General features: G+C 39.5%; 2 protein-coding genes across 2 annotated transcripts in view; both read right to left on the bottom strand.

Moving 5' to 3' along the window:
* LOC137887734 (ATP-binding cassette sub-family C member 12-like) overlaps positions 1-10,082 on the bottom strand; it is an 11,208-nt gene extending 1,126 nt beyond the window's left edge. Inside the window, exons 1-11 of the mRNA XM_068730918.1 lie at positions 9,999-10,082; positions 9,709-9,855; positions 6,833-6,981; positions 6,583-6,690; positions 5,888-6,075; positions 3,511-3,567; positions 2,915-3,066; positions 2,642-2,788; positions 2,253-2,400; positions 1,644-1,880; positions 3-143 (exon numbers count right to left, since the gene is read on the bottom strand). Coding sequence (XP_068587019.1) covers positions 3-143; positions 1,644-1,880; positions 2,253-2,400; positions 2,642-2,788; positions 2,915-3,066; positions 3,511-3,567; positions 5,888-6,013 — 1,008 coding nt within the window. The 5' untranslated portion in view covers positions 6,014-6,075; positions 6,583-6,690; positions 6,833-6,981; positions 9,709-9,855; positions 9,999-10,082. The remainder of the gene's footprint in view (positions 1-2; positions 144-1,643; positions 1,881-2,252; positions 2,401-2,641; positions 2,789-2,914; positions 3,067-3,510; positions 3,568-5,887; positions 6,076-6,582; positions 6,691-6,832; positions 6,982-9,708; positions 9,856-9,998) is intronic.
* A 977-nt stretch (positions 10,083-11,059) lies between these two features.
* abcc12 (ATP-binding cassette, sub-family C (CFTR/MRP), member 12) overlaps positions 11,060-21,294 on the bottom strand; it is a 40,213-nt gene continuing 29,978 nt past the window's right edge. Inside the window, 15 exon segments of the mRNA XM_068730326.1 lie at positions 11,060-13,976; positions 14,056-14,220; positions 15,241-15,354; positions 15,985-16,063; positions 16,176-16,335; positions 16,788-16,977; positions 17,197-17,286; positions 17,379-17,568; positions 18,052-18,189; positions 18,415-18,641; positions 19,219-19,401; positions 19,958-20,061; positions 20,166-20,258; positions 20,531-20,563; positions 21,100-21,196. Coding sequence (XP_068586427.1) covers positions 13,836-13,976; positions 14,056-14,220; positions 15,241-15,354; positions 15,985-16,063; positions 16,176-16,335; positions 16,788-16,977; positions 17,197-17,286; positions 17,379-17,568; positions 18,052-18,189; positions 18,415-18,641; positions 19,219-19,401; positions 19,958-20,061; positions 20,166-20,258; positions 20,531-20,563; positions 21,100-21,196 — 2,004 coding nt within the window. The 3' untranslated portion in view covers positions 11,060-13,835.

Genomic DNA, 21,294 nt, shown 5'->3' with positions numbered 1-21,294 from the left:
ACTCCAGTCAGTGCGGTGTAGCCCAGAATGTAGCAGGCATAGACAATACACACAATAAAGAGCACTGGGGTGGACAGCACAAAGCTCCCAAACAATACTGCCTCGAATAATTTGTGGCCATCGTTGGTCAAAACACCAATCATCTGGATGGGAGAGAAGGAGAGAAAGGCTGTAAAATACATTTGCCAAGATTGCTTTGCCAAGACAAGTTGCTTGAACTAATGGTGAGAACAAGTAAATTCCACAGGATGTTCATGACAAAGAAGTGTGGCCTTGTAAAACAGGATCAAAAACAAAGTTGTGCAGGAAACGAGAACAAATATAGCAACAAGAGGCCATTCCAGGTTCCAGGGGACTGGGTATTTGGCTTCGCAAAGTCAATTCAACTGGTTTATGCTTGTTTAAAGACAAAGTGAGACCAATCACACACTTCCATCATGACCATGTATGCAGCCTTTCAGAAATGCACACTCAAAGTCCCGGCAGTCTTTTTTTTTATTTTTTATTTTTTTTACATTTGACGATATTTCAACAGCTTAATCAAAATATCCAGCAAGTTTGTTGATGTTTGGACAAGCTGTCATTGATTTATGGCCAAATTTGTCCCATGCACATGTTAGAGAACTAGTCCCGACCCCTATTGAGTGATTTCAAAATAGTTTCACACACGTGCTTTAACATTGTCATGAACCATTGCCTGCAAGTTTTGTATTGATTGGACAAAAAGTTTCTGATTTAAAGACCGAATCGGGTTGTGCCACGCTAATCTATTGTATTTGAAGAGCCACCTCGTGGTCGATTCGACTTAAACTTTCAGGGTATGTGTCAGCTACTCTTGTAGACATACCCTGCAAGATGATTGGCCAAACAACTGTTGAATTAGGTATATTAATGTGCTGAGGAAGGCCCCCTTAAAGTTCATTGGTCAATCTCTTGAAATTTTTATAATATATCAACAAGGTTTTGATCATTTTGTTTAGCTTGGTCCAATAATGATCCACAGAAAATGTGGTAGCAATCAGATCTACATTTAAGGTTTAAAAAAATTCCAAATGGAGAAAAATGTAGTGGGTGAACTTATATGGTCCGAGTTTGTCAAATTTCAAGTCAATCTGACTTGGTGGCGAAAGTTCGTGGCCTTCCCAAAATGTTTTTTTGTGTGTTGGCACATTCCAGCGCCCCCATGTGGCCGATTGAAGCCAGATTCCTTGCAAGCACATGCATATCATGTCCAGTTATTGGGCCAAGTTTCTATTTCTTGCTATTTCCAGCTTACAGGGAATAATTTCGGAGCTAGAACCCTAAAAATGCAATAGACTAAAATGTTTGATACAAAAAATATATATACTGTATATATATATATTCAAGAAGGGCATTATGCAGTTGTCCCCTGTAACTTAGATGTGCACTTAATGTATGTCCACATTAAAAATACATATTAAAAAAACCCTTTCTTTGACCTGGATTGACCCCAGTTTACATGTTAAACTCCACAAATCTAAAACAGACATGAGGTATATTGAAACTATATTTTCTTTACACTACTTTCTACAGTTCACCAAGAGTAAGGAGATCTATCAAACGATGGGCAAAGCGATTCTGGTGTATGAGATCGCTTTCCTAAAGAAATGCAGGCACCTTACCTCTCCCATTGAAATGCCGCTGTGCACCCGCAGAGAGATGACTTTCTGAAAGGCCATTGAAGAGAAGGCTCCCTTCAGTCTGACTGCAGTGCGCAGGTTCAACGCCCACAACAAGGATATCAGGAAGGCTTTGGAGAACTCGGAGGCGAACAAAGCGAAGGACAGACCAACGCCGTAGGATACTGTGGACTTCTCTGGGTCCTCAGTATAGTTCAGGATCTCATAGACCAGAACAGCCTGAGAGGACAGAGACGTTTGTAACACAAAAGAGCATTCAATATTAAACAACCTCTACGTTTGTGTCTTAAAACCTTTGTGATGTCACCCATAAAGCCTTAAGTTGCATTTCCTGACCATTTTTCTCATGCTTTAAGTAAATATAGCTGATATCGGCGTATTTTAACTAATTCAAGTTTTGAATGCAGTTCTTTTAATAGTGGAGTATTTCACAGTGTTGTACTTGCACTTTTACTTAAAAAAAGATCTGAATTCTTCTTCACACACATTTACAGTAAATGGGATAATAGCAAAAACTTCAGAAAAGGCTCCAGGATCTGGTATCCAATAGAGGAAGTACTGGTACTGTTATTCAGCTTCAAATGTAATTACCGGGCCCAGAAATGCTGCCACCATGACAAGGACACCAACAGTGACGGAGAGAATCAGCCTGGTTCTTTGAAAGCGAAGGATTACTCTGACCAGAGAGGCGTTCTCCAGGCCCACCTTTGCCACCTCTTCCTCCCAAAGTCTGTGGAGTCTGTGCACAACACACAATATTAGCCTTATTCAATTATTACTCAAGTAAAACAGTGACATAACCACATGACCTCATAATTAATCATTTCATGAGTCATTTTCCAGATAAGAATTTCAGCAGCTATCATATATATATATATATAATATTATTCATGTCTATAAATATACTGTCCTGTATTTTATTGCATCAAATGACAGTAGAGAAATGTGGGGGAGCCCATGAATCAACAAGAGCGTCAAACCTTTCTCCGCTGGTGTCGGCTACATCCAAATGAGACAGGTGGAGAGAGCTCATGTCCAGCTTATTCTTGAACAAGGCCCACATCATGGGGGTCATCCAGACAAAGGTTGCAAAAGACAGGAAACCTGCATTGTCCAGAGGGTGGGACCTAGACATGGAAACATCCCGCAATATGCAATGGGGGCCAGTACAGTATCTGTCTGCTAACATATCACCTTACATGTATTTATCAAATGGAATATAAGAGCTTGAAAACAAAACAAATGACACTGACCGAGATGAGGACCAGCGGAAGGGTTTGAGGGTCTGAAGGCTCTGGCTGTATCTTCCAAACAGGGTTGGGTAGGATTTTTCTCTGTTGTCCAAATCAGTATGTTCTGAACTGGAGGCCAGAGATCCAGTTTTCTGTCGGAAAACATCTTCCTCCTGAAGAGTCATAAACACAAAGAGACAGAGTGAAAGTGTATTAATGTTATTGTGTATTAATATTATTGTATGTTTAAGTTTGTTGATGCTTTGGCAATACTGTTTCTATGACTTTCATGCCAATACAGCAATTGAATTGAAAAAAAGAAAGAAAAAAAAATAGAGGAAGGAAGGAAGGAAGGAAGGAAGGAAGGAAGGAAGGAAGGAAGGAAGGAAGGAAGGGAGAGAGAGAGAGAGAGAGAGAGAGAGAGAGAGAGAGAGAGAGAGAGAGAGAGAGAGAGAGAGAGAGAGAGAGAGAGAGAGAGAGACTCAAAAAGTGGATCAAACAAGTTTGCATGAAAAACACAGCATGCAGGAGAAACAATAGAAGAGGAAAAGATCTCAGGCAGTGAAAGTCACATGTGAAGAGCTACTGGTGGAAGCTGTTGTTTGTTATAAACTTACAAAAGAGACTCCTCGACTGTCGTTCCTCTCCAGAGAAAAGTCTTTCTTCATTTTGTCCTGTACCGAGGGAAACAAACATGCAGCGTCACTATTTCACTCGGCAACAAGAGATTTTAAGTATGAACATTGCTTTAAGCCTAATAACCAAATACTTTAAACAGCATCAACATGGAGGGTGTAACCATTTCGCATTCTGCTGTGTAACAGTGTAACGACATTACGGCTATTGTGTGTTTGAAGCTTACTCATTACTCACTAACACAATCATCAGCAGTCATAAGAAATGCTGTCATTCGGGATGCTTTATGTATTATAACTGTGATGACAAGTCACATGGCATTACAGCTGTGATCAAAATACTTTACTTGGTCAAATATCGCAAATGTATCCGCATTGTATGAAAGGTTATAAAGTCTAATCAAAAACAAAAAGTAAGATTGTAATGATTTCGATAAGGCTCAGGCAGAGCCATACAGAATATCAAACTTATAAAATGTATACAAATGTATATTTACATGTACCACCTATATGGTGTTGAAACATTGTCCTTATATTCAAACATTGCACTATTTAATTTCTTAGATTCCCATTTTTCACTTGCGTGACTTGAAATTTCAAAACCAGTCATTCATGCCTCGTACGTAACATCTGAAAATACAATGTGTTAATTAATGAATTACATGAATCCCATTTGCCTCCATTTACACTGTGTCAAAGTTCCAACAGCCAAATTAAATTAGTTGAAACGAGTGAATGAGTCCATGTGACCCATGTTACCGCACAGTTAAATAGACAAACACACTCCTATGGAGTGATCAGGTGTAACATCAATGTGTGTTATAATTTATTATGAGGACGGTACACCTAAAACCACCAACTTGTCCGTCTTCAGAACAGACCCTTTATACAAACTAGTATTTCTTTGTAAAGAGGACTTTTTGCAACCTCAAGCATGAAAGACCTTTTAAACATAGAGTAGTCCTCTCAGAAATCTGACTGGACACAATCAAGCTTTTGAGACAGGCAATTCTGAAACTTTAGTGCATGTAAATAAAAAACTGATTAAATTAGCTAAACTTGAATTAAACTCCAAAACATCAGGTGCTATCTTAAATAAAGTTAGCTGACCAAAACCTAAATTAATATAACTGAACTAAAATACAAAAACTACAACAAACTAAAGAACCAAAACTGATCAAAACTTTTTTAAACTGAGTTGAGTGAAACGGTAAAGAAGCAAAATGAAACAGTACCTCTGTGTGGAGGACAAGAATGACTCGCTGCAGCTTGTTGATACTGACTCTAAAGCTCACACTGGAGCAACATTTGACTCTGCATTACATAAGTCCAGATCAAAGGTTGGAGTGTTCAGAGGTAACTATCCCTCCTCACTCCTCGGGGGGGCAAAGTAGTCAAACAGCCATGACCAGTTTCATGCCTAGAGAAGAACACAAGTATGCTGCCCCATAACTTGAGATGCAGTAGTTAGATTACGTTTTTCTGTACAGTTATACCTGTTGGAGAAATTTATCATACCATTCTCTTAGTTAACTTGTATTGCTTAAAACCTGCAGAAATGCAGACGAGGCCAACCAGATTAATTTAAATGATCTCATGTCAAAGGTATTTTAGCATTTCTTTCTTTCTGTAGTGTTATCCTGATCTCACCACCTAACCCTCTTCCCACCAAAAGGCTGAGGACATGGCCTTGGTGGGTGCATCGGCAGACAGAGGAGGACGACATCTGCAAAGGGGGGTGAAGGGAGAGGAGACAAGATAATGTGTATATATACTCTGTTTTGTCTATTCATTGTTTTTAGACCTCCAAACTATCCGTGGGGAAAGCGCTCTATCCATTCAGCTGAATTATTAAAAACTGTCTCTTCATTAAATATGTTTTAATACTTTAAGAAGTTCGTCGTCTGGTTGTTTCTCACAGGGAGGTTAAAAAGATGTTTTTCCACCACAATACCTCTTAAAGATAAGCCTGTGCTGAACAGTGTGAGGAGCTGTAGGGGACACTGACAAGGTAAGCAAGCCGGAAAAGCTGGAATGCCAACAGCTGAGTAATATAAAGATAACCTGGTAGGTACCAGTGAAAAACTGCCTTTTAAAAGTTTTTTTACCTGTATCCTACCAGGAAGCTCCATTCAGATGAAAAAACCCCACGAAATAACACCATATACAATGTGATATACACTGTGGAGGAGGAGCCAACCTGTTCCAAAATGCTGGAAATCAGTGATGTCTTTCCACTCCCCACATTCCCACAGATTCCAAGCAAGTTGCCCTTCATGAATAACACAGAGAGAGTTTGGGTTTAACCTTTAACCCTATCTAGATCACCTTATTTATTGTCACCAGTCGTAAAACACACCTTAGGCAGTGTGAAGGAGATGTTTCTCAGGGTTGACAAGGTTTCAGTCTCCCCATTAACTGAGATGATGGGTAGAGAGTCTGGCTGGTTGGCTGGTTTGTTCCAGGAAAGTGTAGCATTTTTCATCACTACGGCTGAATCACTGTCTGTTCTCTGGATCAGGTAGGGCTCTGGATCAGCAATATTTTCTGAAATATCCAAATATCCAAACATTACAGTTATACGCTTTTTTTTAACCGTTTATAAAAATGAGTTTTTAATTGCGAATTTGTTCCACAACAGCAACAAACAAAATGAAAGCTGGCAATTAAGTTGAAGTGAAGAAAATGGCTCCAATAACAACCAAAATGGAAAAACAATGTGGTAACAATACAAATTTTCATATTTTAGAGATTAAAGGCATTAAAAGCAAGTGTGAAGTTTGCACTGCAGGTTGGCGTACATGTTAAAACTCCACACAAGCTGTTAATGTTTGAAATTAATTAAGATGAAATAAGAATCATATCATGTTAGTCTTCAAATTATGAGCTTTGGTGGGGGAGACCATATTTACAAATCATTATCTGTCATCACTAGAAGGCATAACCTTGCAGTTCATATGGCTGGTTGACATCACAGCAAGATGACTTTATGTAAGATCAGGGTAATAATGGATATCGTTGCCAGCTGAGCAGGACAAAAAGAGAGGAGTTTACCCTCAGTCGTTTTAGTGAAACAGCAGCGTCAGCCAGGGTCTTCGCCAAAATGGGCATAAGTCCCATGCAGAACCTCAAGGAGTTGAAGATGGCGACGGTGGTGAAGGCCTGTTCATAAAAAAGAATGACACTCACACTATATAACACTGTCATTTATTTTCAGTACATCAGTATCAAACATGTAAATCACACATTGGGCATGATGGCAATGGTTGTTTTACTGTATGTGCTGCATTACTGCAGTACTCACATCAGTTGTGTTGAGCTTCATGCTTAACGAAGTGTGTACAATGAAGGTAAAAATGGTGGCCAGGGTGGGGATGATGCTGACGATGGTGGTATTGGCGTTCTGGACGTAACTGATCTTCTGCAGTTCTTTTTTCTCATTTTTCCGGAAGCCTATAAAAGAGAGAGCATCACATGTTTGGGGAACAGTTTCAGGTTGTTTTTTTTTTACTTTATTTCTACTTCTATTAGCTGACACCAAAAGGTGGAGGCAAGAGCACATGGGAGCTCAATCCTAGATTCCTGTTTTGCATATATAAGCAGCTCATTCTATATAAGTGGAAGGTGGAGAGTATGTGGCAGCCTCATTTTTAGCCTCTGGTGCCTCTGGCAAAGACAAAGTCCGTCAAATGTAGCAGGCATAGACAATACACACAAGAGCATTGGGGTGGACACCATGAAGCTCCCAGACACTACTGCCTCGAATAATGTGTGACCATCGTTGGTCAAAACACCAATCATCTGGATGGGGGAGAAGGAGAGAAAGACTGTAATTTACATTTGCCAAGATCGCTTTGCCAAGGCAAGTTGCTTAAACTTATGGTGAGAACTGTAAGCAGATTGTAGAAAAGCATGAAAGCATACAAGTATAACTATTACAACATATAACCCGTTTTATTTCATGATAGAAGTGATTAAACATAAACTGCATAGACACCTTATATAAAATATTCACTCAAGCCTTGTATGATCCTTACATCCTGTCCTTGACCTGAAAACAGGATGACTTATGTTTGAGTGACGCATGAAACCAGGGGAGGTACTAGTCTCAGACCAGCATAAAAGCAGCAGCATAACCCTGAGAGGTGACTGGAAGACCCTTCTGCTATCAGAAGAAGAGCCGGTTCCAGCATAGAGACTGGATCACCGGTCTTTAATATGACTAGGCTTAAAGGTCTTACACCCTTAGGGGTGACTAGAAGACGCTTCTGCAATCAGAAGACAGGATGAAAAAAAAAAGAAAAAAAGAATGAAAAAAACTCACAGCGAGAGCTGACAGAGAGCCTGCTAACAGCAGGATTGTCTGCATTAGCTTTTGTAGCACTGAGAACGTTTCATTGAATTAAAATTGTTGTATGTGACTTAAACTTTAATAAAACCACAGCCTTACCATTTGTAAGTGACTGGGATCCAAACTAAGTACTCTGGTTCTTTAGAATAGTTTAACCCTCTTCCCCTGTCCCTGAAAAGTGTGATACACAGGTGACAACTGATTCTACCAGAGGAACTTAAGGTAAGTTCCCTGGGTGAAGACTTGGCAGTGTTAGTCAAAAATGGTGAGAAACTTAAAATAGACAATAGTAAAGTATAGACGATCTACATAACTATTCATACTGGGAGTTAGGGATACATCCTACTGAGAGCGCCTAGGGCGTAGCCGTACAAGACTCTCAGAAAGACAATAATTCCAAAATCCTAACGATTCAGCTACGGGGTGAGATAAAAGGCTGAAGGTATTTTTCTGACACCTCTGTAGGACACTAAAACCCACTAAGGTTGTGACCACCGTGTTAGGTGCGAGCCTGCCCCGCAACCGCTCACGCTACAGAACATACACAGTATATTGCCACAAGGGGCCATTCCAGGTTCCAGGGGACTGGGTATTTGGCTTCACAAAGTTGAGCAAAGTCGTTTTAGCTGGTTTAATCTTGTTTAAAGACTAAGTGAAACAAATCACACCCTTGTTTCATGATGAAACATGAAAGAATTTCACACTCAAAATCCCACCAGTTACTTTCTTTTTACATACGACCATGTTTTAACAGTGTAATCAAAAATATCCAGCAAGTTTGGTGATGTTTGGACTAAATGTCTTCGATTTATGACCAAATTTGCCCCATGCACATATTGTCAACCCCTATTAAGTGATTTTGAAATTGTTGCGGTTGTGCCACACTCATCTATTGTATTTGAAGCGCCACCTAGTGGTCAAATCGACTAAACCTTGTTTCAGGTACTGTTGTAGATATACCCTGCAAGATGGTTAACAATTGTTAAATTAGGTATATTAATGTGGTGAGGAAGGCCCCCTTGAAGTTCATTGGTCAATATCGTGAAAACTTTATAATATAGAAACAAGGTTTTGATCATTTTGTTTAGCTTGGTCCAATACTGATCCACAGAAAACTTAGAAGCAATCAGATCTACATTTAAAGAGGAGATCACAAAAATGTGTTTGAAAAACTCGAAATGGAGAAAAATGTAGTAGGCGAATTTACATGGTTAGAGTTTGTCACATTTCATGTCAATCCAACTTAAGTGTGTAAAGGTCGCGGCCTTCCTAAAATGGTGTTTTTGGGTGTTGGCACATTACAGCGCCACCATGTGGCCAATTGAAGTCAGATTTCTTGCAAACACATACACATGTCCAGTTATTGGATTAAGTTTCTATTTCTGGCCATTTCCAGCTCACAGGGAATCCCTTTGGAGCTAAAATGTTTGATAAAAAAAATAATTCTATATTCAAGAAGGGCATTATGCAGTTGTCCCCTGTAACACCAACTACATGTGCACTTATTGTATGTCCACATTAAAAATACATATTAAAAAAAATGTCTTTGACCTGGACTGACCCCAGTTTGCATGTTAAACTCCACAAATCTAAAACAGACATAAGGTATATTGAAAATATATTTTCCTTACACTACTTTCTACAGTTCACCAAGAGTAAGAAGATCTCTCAAACGATGGGCAAAACAATTTTGTGTATCAGATCTCTTTCCGAGAGAAATGCAGGCACCCTACCTCTAAATATCTATAAATATACTGTCCTGTATTTAATTGCATTAAATGACAGTAGAGAAATGTGGGGGAGCCCATGAATCAGCAAGAGCGTCAAACCTTTCTCCGCTGATGTCGGCTACATCCAAAGGAGACAGGTTGAGAGAGCTCATGTCCAGCTTATTCTTGAAAAAGGCTCACATCATGGGGATCATCCAGGTAAACGTTGTAAAGGACAGGAAACCTGCATTGTCCAGTGGGTGGAACCTAGACATGAAAACATCACCCAATATGCAACGGGGGCCAGTACAGTACAGTATTTGTCTGCCAACATGTCACCTTATATTTATTTATCAAATGAAATATAACAGCATCAAAACAAGACAAATGATGTCATCAATGACACTGACTGAGATGAGGACCAGCGGAAGGGTTTGAGGATCTGAGGGCTCTGGCTGTATCTTCCAAACAGGGTTGGGTAGGATTTTTCTTTGTCATCTAAATCAGTATGTTCTGAACTGGAGGCCAGAGATCCAGTTCTCCGTCGAAAAACGTCTTCCTGCTGAAGAGTCATAAACACAGAGACAGAGTGAAAGACTCAGACAGAAGGAGAGTAAGAAACAGATATGGTGAGGAGGAGAGAGAGAGAGAGACACAGGAAGACAGACAGAGACAGACAGACAAAAAGAGAGATGGTGAGGAGAAAGAGAGAGACAGAGACGTTGAGGAGAAGGAGAGACAGACAGAGAGAGCCTTTTGTCAATATTCCAACTAAGTATTCTCAAAAAGTGGATCAAACTAATTTGCATCAAAAACACAGGATGCAGGAGAAACAATAGAAGAGGAAATTATCTCAGGCAGTGAAAGCCACACAAGAAACGGAGGCCAGGAGCGTACCGTTTGTTCTAATCTTACAAAAGAGACTCCTCCACTGTCGTTCCTTTCCAGTGAAAAGTCTTCCATCATTTTGTCCTGTACCGAGGGAAACAAACATGCAGCGTCATATTGTACTTGCCAACAAGACATTTTAAGTACAAACATTACTTCAAGCCCAATAACCAAATACTTTTAACAGCATCAATATGGAGGGCACAACCATTTCTCATTCTGCTGTGTAACAGTGTAACGCAGTGGTGGGCCGTCAGGGCCAGCAAAGCCTTACCTGCTGGCTGGAATCACAAAGTTATAGCTATTCTATAATTTAATTATTTTTCATAAATACACTACATGTATTTTAAATATTTGTTCCCATTAGGGATGGATATCGTTTAGGATTGTTCCGATACCAGTGCTAAAACGATACTTTTAAAACGATACCGGTGCCTAAATCGATACTTAAAAAAAACAAACACACAAGACGACGATTGACAACATTAAAGAAAGGCTTTTTTTATTGCCAAGGCAATTTCTTTTCTTCAAATTGAACAATATATTAACTGTTTGAAGTATACTATAAATATAAATAAATACAAAACACTTGGCTTCAAACTTTTTAACTTCAAACTATAAACAATATATTAACTGTTAACAGTTTACAGTACCCAGTGAGCACTAACTCATATTTCAATGTTGATTTCTGGTTGAAAACGCGTTGAAATGGGGTCTGAACGTCTAAGACCTATTTTCACCGTCTTTTCAACCGGCTAAATTGCGGTTACAATATCAACGTGTCACAAAACACTAATTTGTTTTAAAATATTGATGTTTGTTCATTTGTAGGTTGAAAGAGACACGATTTTGGTTACTTTTAACGTATTTCTCCAAAATCATATTACGCTGGCCGGTGAAATGTGGTCTACGTGAAGGCGTGATTTCAATGCATTTAATGTTTCATATAAAACGTGATACATATGTAACTATAGACTGTGTGCTGTCAACAAGAAGCTCCCAGGACATCGTAATGAGAGCAGAGTACATTCTGTCTGTATGTTCACGTAAAATACGAGTGCTTCTACAACTTTGAAACTTTGATTTTATGCTCACCATGCGGGCGAGGCTGCTAGCTTGTAGCATTAGCATGTTAGCTTGCAGCTACAGCACTATGGACGAACAGTACACATAAACACATGTGTTAGTTAATGTTGAAGACTCTTCATGGACTGTCGCTGTAGAGTTTAGGACATTTCATATGTGAAATACATGACGCAGAGCGCGTGGGGCTGTACACAGTTTAAATGTGGAGGACGTGAGTAAAACAAATTAATGTAACGTTACAAATAAGAAGACGGTCAAAACATTATTTGGCTTATAGTAATATACAAAAAACATAAAGTATTATACTGTGTAATATCCAAGTCGCATCTTTACGTTTAAAAGACGACTATGGTCTCCGGTGAAAAGACGTTCAAAACTGGTCTAAAAGTGAAGATGTTTTTCTAATACTTGTTTTATTTACAGATGTCTACCTTGAAAATATGGCAGACCTTCTGAAACCGGCTCCTGTGTGGCTTTGACAACGACATTTATAGAAGGACAGAGAGACTATGGTTGTATATAAAGAATATTGTTTGGTATTCAACTATATTGTTGCTTAATAAACACAAATTAACTGTTGCCTGTGTCACTTGGTCTTTGTCCTGTAAGGGGAAACTGCTGATGTGTTATATAAGTATTTAGTTGCTACATATTGAACTGTGAGCATTTAACGTTAGACGTTTAAAACAGAAATGAACATTGAACATGAACATTACATTCCCATTTTTTACTTGTGTGACTTGAAATTTCAACAACTGAAAATACAATGTGTCAATGAATTACAGAAATCCTATGTGCCTGTGGTGGCCACTGCCCCACAATTAAAGTTACCTGGCTGCTGAGTTCCCCTTCTTGCTCTGACAAAAGACGGGGTTGAGGGTGAAGCCTGACTTTATAGAGAGGTCTGAGCCAAGGACCATACCGAGAGCTCTGACAGCATGGGGGGAGGAGAGCTGGGCGGTTTTGTGTTTACCTTGTAGTTGTCTGTGTTGTCCTCCCCTGTATGCTTTTGCTGGTTTGGGCAGCCAGTATATAAGTTTCCCTCAGTTTCATTCTAGAGGTTTTTTGTTAATGTCTTGTTTCGTTAACGTTATTCTTTAATAGTTATATTTTGTTGACTTCTTTTTTAGGGGCACTATAACTCTGTTAATTAATTTCTTTGTAGCTGATTATTGAAACATTTTTGGGAAAATTAACCCACTTTTGAATTTAAAGCATGTTTCCTTGTGCCTTGACTGCTTGGTCCACGACATTTGGTGGGATCATCCAGGTGAAGGCACAGGGTTTTGTTTTTTCATCTTTTCCTCCTTTGATCTCTGAGTCATGCAACGAGGTAGGACAATTGGGGGACACACGCACACGCACACGCGCTTTGTTGGCATTTGATTTATCATATTGGCACTATAAACTATCCATTTTAATACATCTAAATGTTTAAAACTCACATATTACATCTGCATATTGAGAACTAGCGTGACTAGGTCTGAATAGGTCAACATACACAAAAAACATGTTTGCCTTAGTAATCATAGTCTTATACATGTAAATTCTCCACTGTTTTCCAGAGAGAAATGAAATAACCCATATGTCTGCCAAAGTAAGATTTAACGGGATCTATAATTACTTTTAGAATTCAATGTGTAAAATAAAGCAAGCCTTTGAAGCGTTTAATAAAGAGCATACAATAGCTTTCATCTGGAGGACACATACCATTAAAAGAGAGAGGCCTAATAAACCTATGCCAGATTCCATTGGAACCATTCCTCTTTGCAAAATGTTTATCGTTTTAAAACACATGTAAAACACATTCCGTTAATAGGCCGAAAGATGGAAAAGCAAAATTTAAAAAATTAAGTCAAATGTCATCCTTAATAGCAAGTCAGATAACCCTCTTCCTCATAAGACACTGCTTAGATTTTGATGCCCGTGTGTGAAATTCTTTTAAAAGATTTTATTAAAAATTGTATAGTACATATTCACCCAGCAGATTGAAACTTCACACAGAAGCTTTGCAAAGTGGCAGCAAAAAAAGTCAAAGAAAATCAATATATGTTTTAAATCCTATAAAAATCCTATGAAAAACATTGTCCATGTTTCAGCAGACAGTGGAGATAAATGTATCCATATTTACACAGTGTGTAAGGTGAAAAAGAAAATAGTGTCTTTATCTCCATGAATGTTGGGCCCCTTCTCTGCTGCTCAGTCACATAAAGTCAGACTGGTCTAGATTACAATATGACAGGACTGATTAAGATACTTTGTGTAAATTAATATTATTCTGTTACAGTTTTAGTGTGTAGTGGTGCCACAGGGACTCTGGTTCAGGTGTTCACAGTGTTAGCAGCAGCGAGGAGTGAGGAGAACAGAGAGTCTGGTCTTTGCTTCAGCACATCTGGATGGTCAAACTCAGCCACCTGTCAGACAAATCACTTACTGTTCGTCTAGGTTTAGAAGATATAAACTTCATCTTTATCTTTTTTTTTAATCCGTTACCTCTCCGTTGTCCATGACCAGAATACGATCTGAGTGCATCACAGTGTTGATACGATGGGCGATTGTGAGCATGGTGCAGTCCTGAAATGCTTCTTTGATGGTGGTCTGGATCAAGGCATCTGTCTCTGCATCGATGGATGCTGTTGCCTCATCCAAAAGAATGATCTGTTGGAGCAGGGAAAGGACCCAAACAGTCACAGATGAGGAGCCAGCAGGAACAATTCAATTATTTTATTTAAATGGCTTTCAGAGTCCAAATAAAGCAGGTGGTCTGGCAGACACAAAACACCATGCAACAAGGAAGGAATGAACGACGACCAATAGTGAGAAGACAGGACTATTGGTACATCTTAAGCGTCTTATTTGTCTTTTCCTCACTCCGCGATGCTCGCTTCAACCGAGGAACGAGGAGCATTATCTGAGGAGCCATGAGCGAGGAAGAACAGCCTTCACGGAAGTGTTTTAAGGGCCGACACGTCCCCTTGATTTGGTTAATTTTTCACCATCCGGTTAAAATATGTTAATTTTAAGTCTAAACAGAAGCACCACAAACAACTTTCTTCATTTTTTTTAGAAAGATTTGTCTTTTTATTATCTGTTATTTCCCCCAATAACGTTTATGATGGATACAATTAAAGTCAGAGAGAGCAGGAGCTGTCTATCAGCAAAAAAAATGTTAAACCTTTTGTTTTAATTTCATTCAGTCACGTAATGCTAATAATTACCGATTGTTAGGTTTAATAAGTTACATATTTTTAAATTTCCCCAAAACATTTAGCCTGATACACGTAATCATATTTTGGGTTATTTGATAATCGCTTCACGATCAGAATATCAATGAATACAGACACAAATGATGAATAAATATACAAACGCATTCTGCCTGTAGAAAAAGATCCTGCGCTTATCAGCAGGAAACAGAACACATTCAAAATACAGAATGCAGTTCTTTAAACAGGCAACAGGCTACATAGAGTTAAAGCCCACTGACAGCTGTTAAAGCCCACTGTCAGTTGGCTTTATCAGTTGTCAGTTGGCTTTATCAGCTGTCAGTTGGCTTTAACTGACAGCTGATCAGGATGACAGATAGATCTGTGGCAGTAGTAATTCAGTGGCTTTTAAGCGGCTATATAATTGGAAAGTGTGTAAATAGCAAGAAATCAGAAGACAAATGCATGTGCAAACCTTAGAGTTGCGTAGTAGTGCTCTAGCCATACATATGAGTTGTCTCTCTCCTACAGAGAAGTTCTCTCCATTCTCCAGCACTGTTGCCTGTAGTTTCCCCTCCAGTCTGAAGATCTAAGGAAACAAAACAATACTCATAGAACCACTTTTATGTCTGCTACACCTCTAAAACTAACCTAAACTGACTGACCAAATAATGACATAAAAACCCAGAAGTTTGTAAAATAGTCAAAGCTACCAACTAAAACATAAAATTGCTACTTGCACAATGCATCGGCAATAGTCTGATATCATTGTGCGACACTCACAGGGTGCATTTTTCTACTGTGTACTTTTACTTTGATCCATTAAGTACTCAAAGCTCATAATACTTCAGTACTTTAACTCAAGTAAGATCTTACATACAAAGACTTTACTTTTCACAGTGTGGTATTGCTACTTTTACTTAAGTAAAGGATTGAATACTTCTTCCACCACTGCTACGGTTCATAATATATTTGAAAGTAAGGGTTCAATAACACCAATACACCACTAACCGCTACTATCTGGTCAGATAACACACACACACACACACACACACACACACACACACACACACACACACACACACACACACACACACACACACACACACACACACACACACACACACACACACACACACACACACACACACACACACACACACACACACACACACAAAGCTGTTAATGTAATGTACGTCATATTGTCCAACAAACATACCGAGTCCTTCATGTAGGTCTTCTCCAGCGCCGCCCAGATCTCCTCATCATTGAAGTTATTGAAGGGGTCCAAGTTGTACCTGGAGGAAAGGGCATGCACTATCACAGTTGGCAAGCCAGTGACTAACCCACCACAGTGAGAGCAGTGTGTAAACATAAAGCTCTGTGAAGTTAAGTGTTAGCTTAGGTTACCTAACTGTTCCAATGAATAGCACAGGATCCTGGGGAATGATAGACAATTTGCTGCGCAGATCCTGCAGACCAATGGCCGTAATGTCCACGCCATCTATCAGGATGGTCCCTGATGCTGGCTCAACCAGCCTGAACAAAGCCACGCCTAGAGAGGACTTCCCTACAGAAACAAAGAACAGTAACCCTAATGGTTTACAGAGGCAGGTCCCCTCAGCACCTAACAGCCATGTCTTTACAAGTTAACACTCTAATCCTAGTAAGTCCTTCAATTTACACATTTAAATCCCAAAATGCTGTTGTAACACTGGTTTATCAACATTTGCATTGTAGAAGATACATTATGATCAATATAGACTACAGGTTTCTTGATTCATAGTAATGCATATATGTTGTTTATTATATGATATAACATTTTGAAATGGGTAAAATTGTGTGCATATTTAGGACTGTTTAAGATTCAACTCTGCTTGATTTAGGGAAACGGTCACTAAATATCAATCATTTTAATGTCTTCTTGTCATCTTGACATTTTTTAAATTGGCCATATACACCAACCTCAACTTGCATGAAAAACAAAGTTATGAGTAAAAACTGCTGGAGTCAAGGTCTTACCAGAGCCTGTCCTTCCCACAATGCCCAGCTTCTCTCCAGCTCTGATGAAGAAATCGAGTCCGTTTAGGACAATGGGTGTATTTTCTCGATACCTCATCTTATAGTCCTGGAAGGTGATGGTTCCGCTCTTCGGCCAATCCTCTGGGACTTGGGCCTCCTTAATTTGCCTGGGGGCCTCAGACTTACAACCCTGTACACAAACAACAACTACTATGAGGGAGGGGAAAAGAGGTGTCAGAGAAAGATTTACTTCATAGAAGAGAAACTATTAGCTTTAGAAACTGTTGTCCTTGAGTAGTTTAATGGACAGTTTCAAGAAACTAGTAAAAGATGGATGGATTGTTGGTACACGCAGCCTGTGGATATGTGTGGCATTATTTTTCAGAGGCAGGGAAGTTTAGAGTCTGACCGTGATGTATTCCTGCAGCCGCTCCACTGAGTTGAATCTAGCCTCCACCTCCGTCGCCTGCTTCACTGTATACTGAAGCATGCCTGTCAGCTGGACAACACATCAACATCTTTAAATACACACATTGCAGTTTCTTTGCAAAAGTAAACTAAAGGTTCATTCATTTTCTGTTCCAAATTCACCTGTATAGTGTAGGACAAGGCCAAGCCTTTCAAAGACGGACTGATGAAGTCATTACTGCTGAGCACTACGAACAGAGACACCAACAAAGTCATGGTCGAAGCCATGGAGTCCAGGCAGAAGGAGAGCCAACGTGTTCCAGAGTGAAACAATAAATGGTGGTTGGAGTTGATGTCAGTCAGTGACTTGAACCTACAACGTGATAAATGACATGCAGGTTTGTGAATATGCATACTGTACCGCCTCACCCCAATGTAACACAGCATTTATGATGCAGACCAGGATCAGAGACACTGACTGAAACATCACTTGCTACTTTTGCACTGCATCTAACGATAAAGCAAGGAAACTCTATGAGTGAGTGTCCTTTGCTTATCTCGAGAACTGTTGATTTGATCCATTTCAAACTTGGCAGGTGTATTGCTGGGGACCCAAGGGAATGCAGTGTCAAATGTGGTGCGATTTGATCAGTTGGTAGCACTATAACAACAAACTTTGGCCCGAAACTTTGGAGCTTTAAGTGACAAAATTCACAAGGTTTCGTTTGTTGTTCGGTCATAGATGTAATGCTATTTTTTTCAATTTACTGAAAGCAAACAATGACCTCTTAGGGTAACTTAAAAATCTGGTTATTATGCATTATAACAGTTCTAGTGAGGAACTTTGCTATCTTACAGTTGTATGTGTCTGTCTCTTATGCTGTAGGCATGGATGGTGCTGAGGCCCTGCAGGGTAGAGGTGGTGAGAGAGATGCAGGGAGAACGACTGACGTTCTCCATCCTCTTCATCTGTCGGATAATCCTCTTGGCGACACTGCAGATGAATCACAACTGATATATTTAGTTTGCCTTTAAAGAACTTATACTGTACCTGCTTTTAAGACGCGCAACAATTTAAATGAAAAATCTGACTCTACATGAACGTCACATTTTCATTGAACATATAATCAGCAGGTACCAGATTGTGAATTGCTACGATCCTATTTTCCAAAAGTACCCATAGAAATAATTTCTCATGTTTAAACTAGTATCAACTCACAAGAGAATGAGAGTGAACAAAGCTCCCATGAAAACCACAGCTGCCAGCATCGGGGGGAAGACCGCCGAGATGATGATAATGGTGAAGGTGACCAGCAGAGTAAACTGGAAGAAAGAGTCCATGTTGAGGGGAAGGACCGTGTCCACCTCCTCTTGATCTTTGGAGAAGCGGTTGAGAATGCGTCCTGTTGGCGTTGTGTCAAAGAAACTCATGGGACTGGAGAAGATCTGAGAAAAGATATAAAAAAAAAATTAAAAAAAAAAAAAAAAAAAAAAAAAAAAAAAAATTTGAGGGGAATGGCATTCCCCTTGTTAATAAAATGACCAAAATACATGTCCCTTGTTAAGCTCCCATCCTTCTTCCCCCACTCCCATAGCAGAGTGAGGGCAGGGCCAGAGGGGTTGTTTAGTTGAATATGTTAGTCTAGTCTGTCTCACTAATTGATCTAACTGAGGTTTTGGGCAAGAAGCCATGGCCCAGACTATGGTTATGAAATATCCGTATCCTGTCCATGGTGCTGAAAAAGCAGAGTGTCTTTATAATTGTGACTTTTTATCTTGGTCCCTCCCTTCTGTCTGTAATACCTTGTCCTTGGGTTATGTTTTCCTTTATTTTGACATTTCATTATTTCCTGTTCTATTTTGTGTTACTCGCCTCTCCTCTCATTTCAGTTTCTTCACTTCCTGCCCTTGTGTGTTTTGCCTGATTACCTGATGGATCACCTGTGTTCCAAACTTTTTTCTGATGAGTAAAGAGCGTTTTATGCATCTAATCCTGCTCTCCGCATCGTGCATTGAACAGTACCTTTTTGAACATGGTGTCGTGGAGTTTGGTGGCTGCATTCAAGGTCACCCAAGTGTAGAAGAAGCATTTGATGAAGGCAAGTGTCAACATGACGACCACCATCACGCCATAAATGATTTGGTAGAATCGCAGGTGAGGGTTTTGTGAGACGTCTCCTTGGTTTGAGGTTGTGTTATTGGATGACTTAAAAAAAACAGAAAATAAAGGATGTTAGTGGAAACCAGGTCCAGAGAGACAATTTATCAACACAACATATTTCTTTGAATATTTTTCATATATTGTGAATACAATCTTCAACAATTAGCACAGATATGTGGAAATAACATATTTCATCACATACTTGGCACAGTTTACTACAGTTAAATGCTAAATTCTATCTGTTCTAAAAGCACACCACCTCTATCGCTGCCAATATAGACAAAACCAGTTTGGTTCAGCCGTAAATAGACAGTGAAATTATGCAAGGTAAAAGAATTTGCAGAGCACATGCAGCTATACCAACATCTGTGCACACCTGACCAACTATGTGGGAAAAAAAAAATGTGGCTGTTGGATTGTCGGTTTTGGAAAGGTAAAACAGACATGTTTTACCTTTCCAGACATGTTTTACCTTTCATGTTGGAGCATGAAATAATCTTTATAGTTTCCAGCTGTGGGAAGTCACACACTTACTGAAAACACATTGAAATGAAACCAGGGGTGTATGTATGTGAGAGAGAGAGAGAGATATGGTTCTTACCCCGTCACCATGCCGCAGCCAGAAGCTGAGCCACCAGTTGCTGAAAGCTGTGGATCCAATCATCAGGACGAAGTTCAGGATGGTGAGGAAGCTTACTATGTAGCCTGCAGCACAGTCACATCAAACATCAACCAGGTTGTCCATGTGTGAATTGTGTATTATTGCATATAATCATGACAATGCATTTGTGTTTTGTCGGTGTTCAAACCTCCAGCTGCCTTGCAGTATTGCTGGTAGACTCTCCAGGAGACGGCACCTTCTGTGGTGGACTCCTGACTGACCAGCTGATCATCGACAGGGGCTTAAGAGGAAGAAAAGTGAAAACTATTGTAGAAAGGGGAAAGATTTGATGATTGTTGAAATATGGGAATAAATGTGAAAAAATAAAGATCTTGAGAAGCTGTTTGACCATCCAGCTGGCCCTTCTGCCCACTTAGCGCGCACACCCTTTATCTTTAACATTTCCCACATTCAAATGGAACCAAATGAGTCTGACATCCTTGCAGAGACTGGTTGTGTTAGATCTGAACTTCACCAACATCAGTTATAATTTAATACGTTTTCCAGACTCACATCTTTGGTTAGTTGTCATTCCATCGTCAAATGCTGAAAGAGAACACAGATGTGGAAGGGAGGTATCAATAAAATGATAGAAGAAATTCCTGTCATCTCTTTGCTGTAGACCATAGTAAGGACACACACACGCCCAAATAAAAACAATGATAAGAGTATATTAACAGAGCAACAAATCTATAATTCTGACTGTCTTCTATTGTTTTACAAAGCTATGACAAAGTTCATTGTCCTTTTTGTTCACCAAGGTCCCTTTGTTACATCGATGGATAGCCGACTACCCTTTACCTCCTCCTGGTTATATATTTACACGAATGACACATTGTTCCACAAACAATTTTGCCAAAAGTAAAGCAGGATTTTCTGGAATATCCGCCCGACTGCTTCTGCTCTCTTAATTGGTGTCAGGCATTAATGTGCCACACTCCCAGTGTGTCTTTGTACTAAACTATAATAATCTGCAGCCTTGTTTTCGTTAATTATAACTTAAGTGATGAATTGCGGCATCTAAAATGATCCCATATCAACTATTTTAGATGATTACACAAACAAACATGTTGATTCCATACCTGGGTTCACTAACCCACTGTCATTGCTTTCTCTTAGCTCAATGTCCCTCAGCTGGGCAGCGTCTTGGGGAGACACTTCCTCCTCCTTATTCGGAGTCTGAATGACAAAGCAAAAACGCAGTGATACTGCTGAGTCTGGACAAGTTGACGACAACTCACTTTCACCCTAAAGTAAATGATGAATCGTTAACTTGT

The sequence above is a fragment of the Cebidichthys violaceus genome, unplaced genomic scaffold (genome assembly GCF_023349555.1).
Source record: "Cebidichthys violaceus isolate CVI_PGR_0920_01 unplaced genomic scaffold, fCebVio1.0.p SCAF_5, whole genome shotgun sequence".
Classification (NCBI taxonomy): Eukaryota; Metazoa; Chordata; class Actinopteri; order Perciformes; family Stichaeidae; genus Cebidichthys; species Cebidichthys violaceus.
This window is presented reverse-complemented; position numbering and strand designations above follow the sequence as displayed.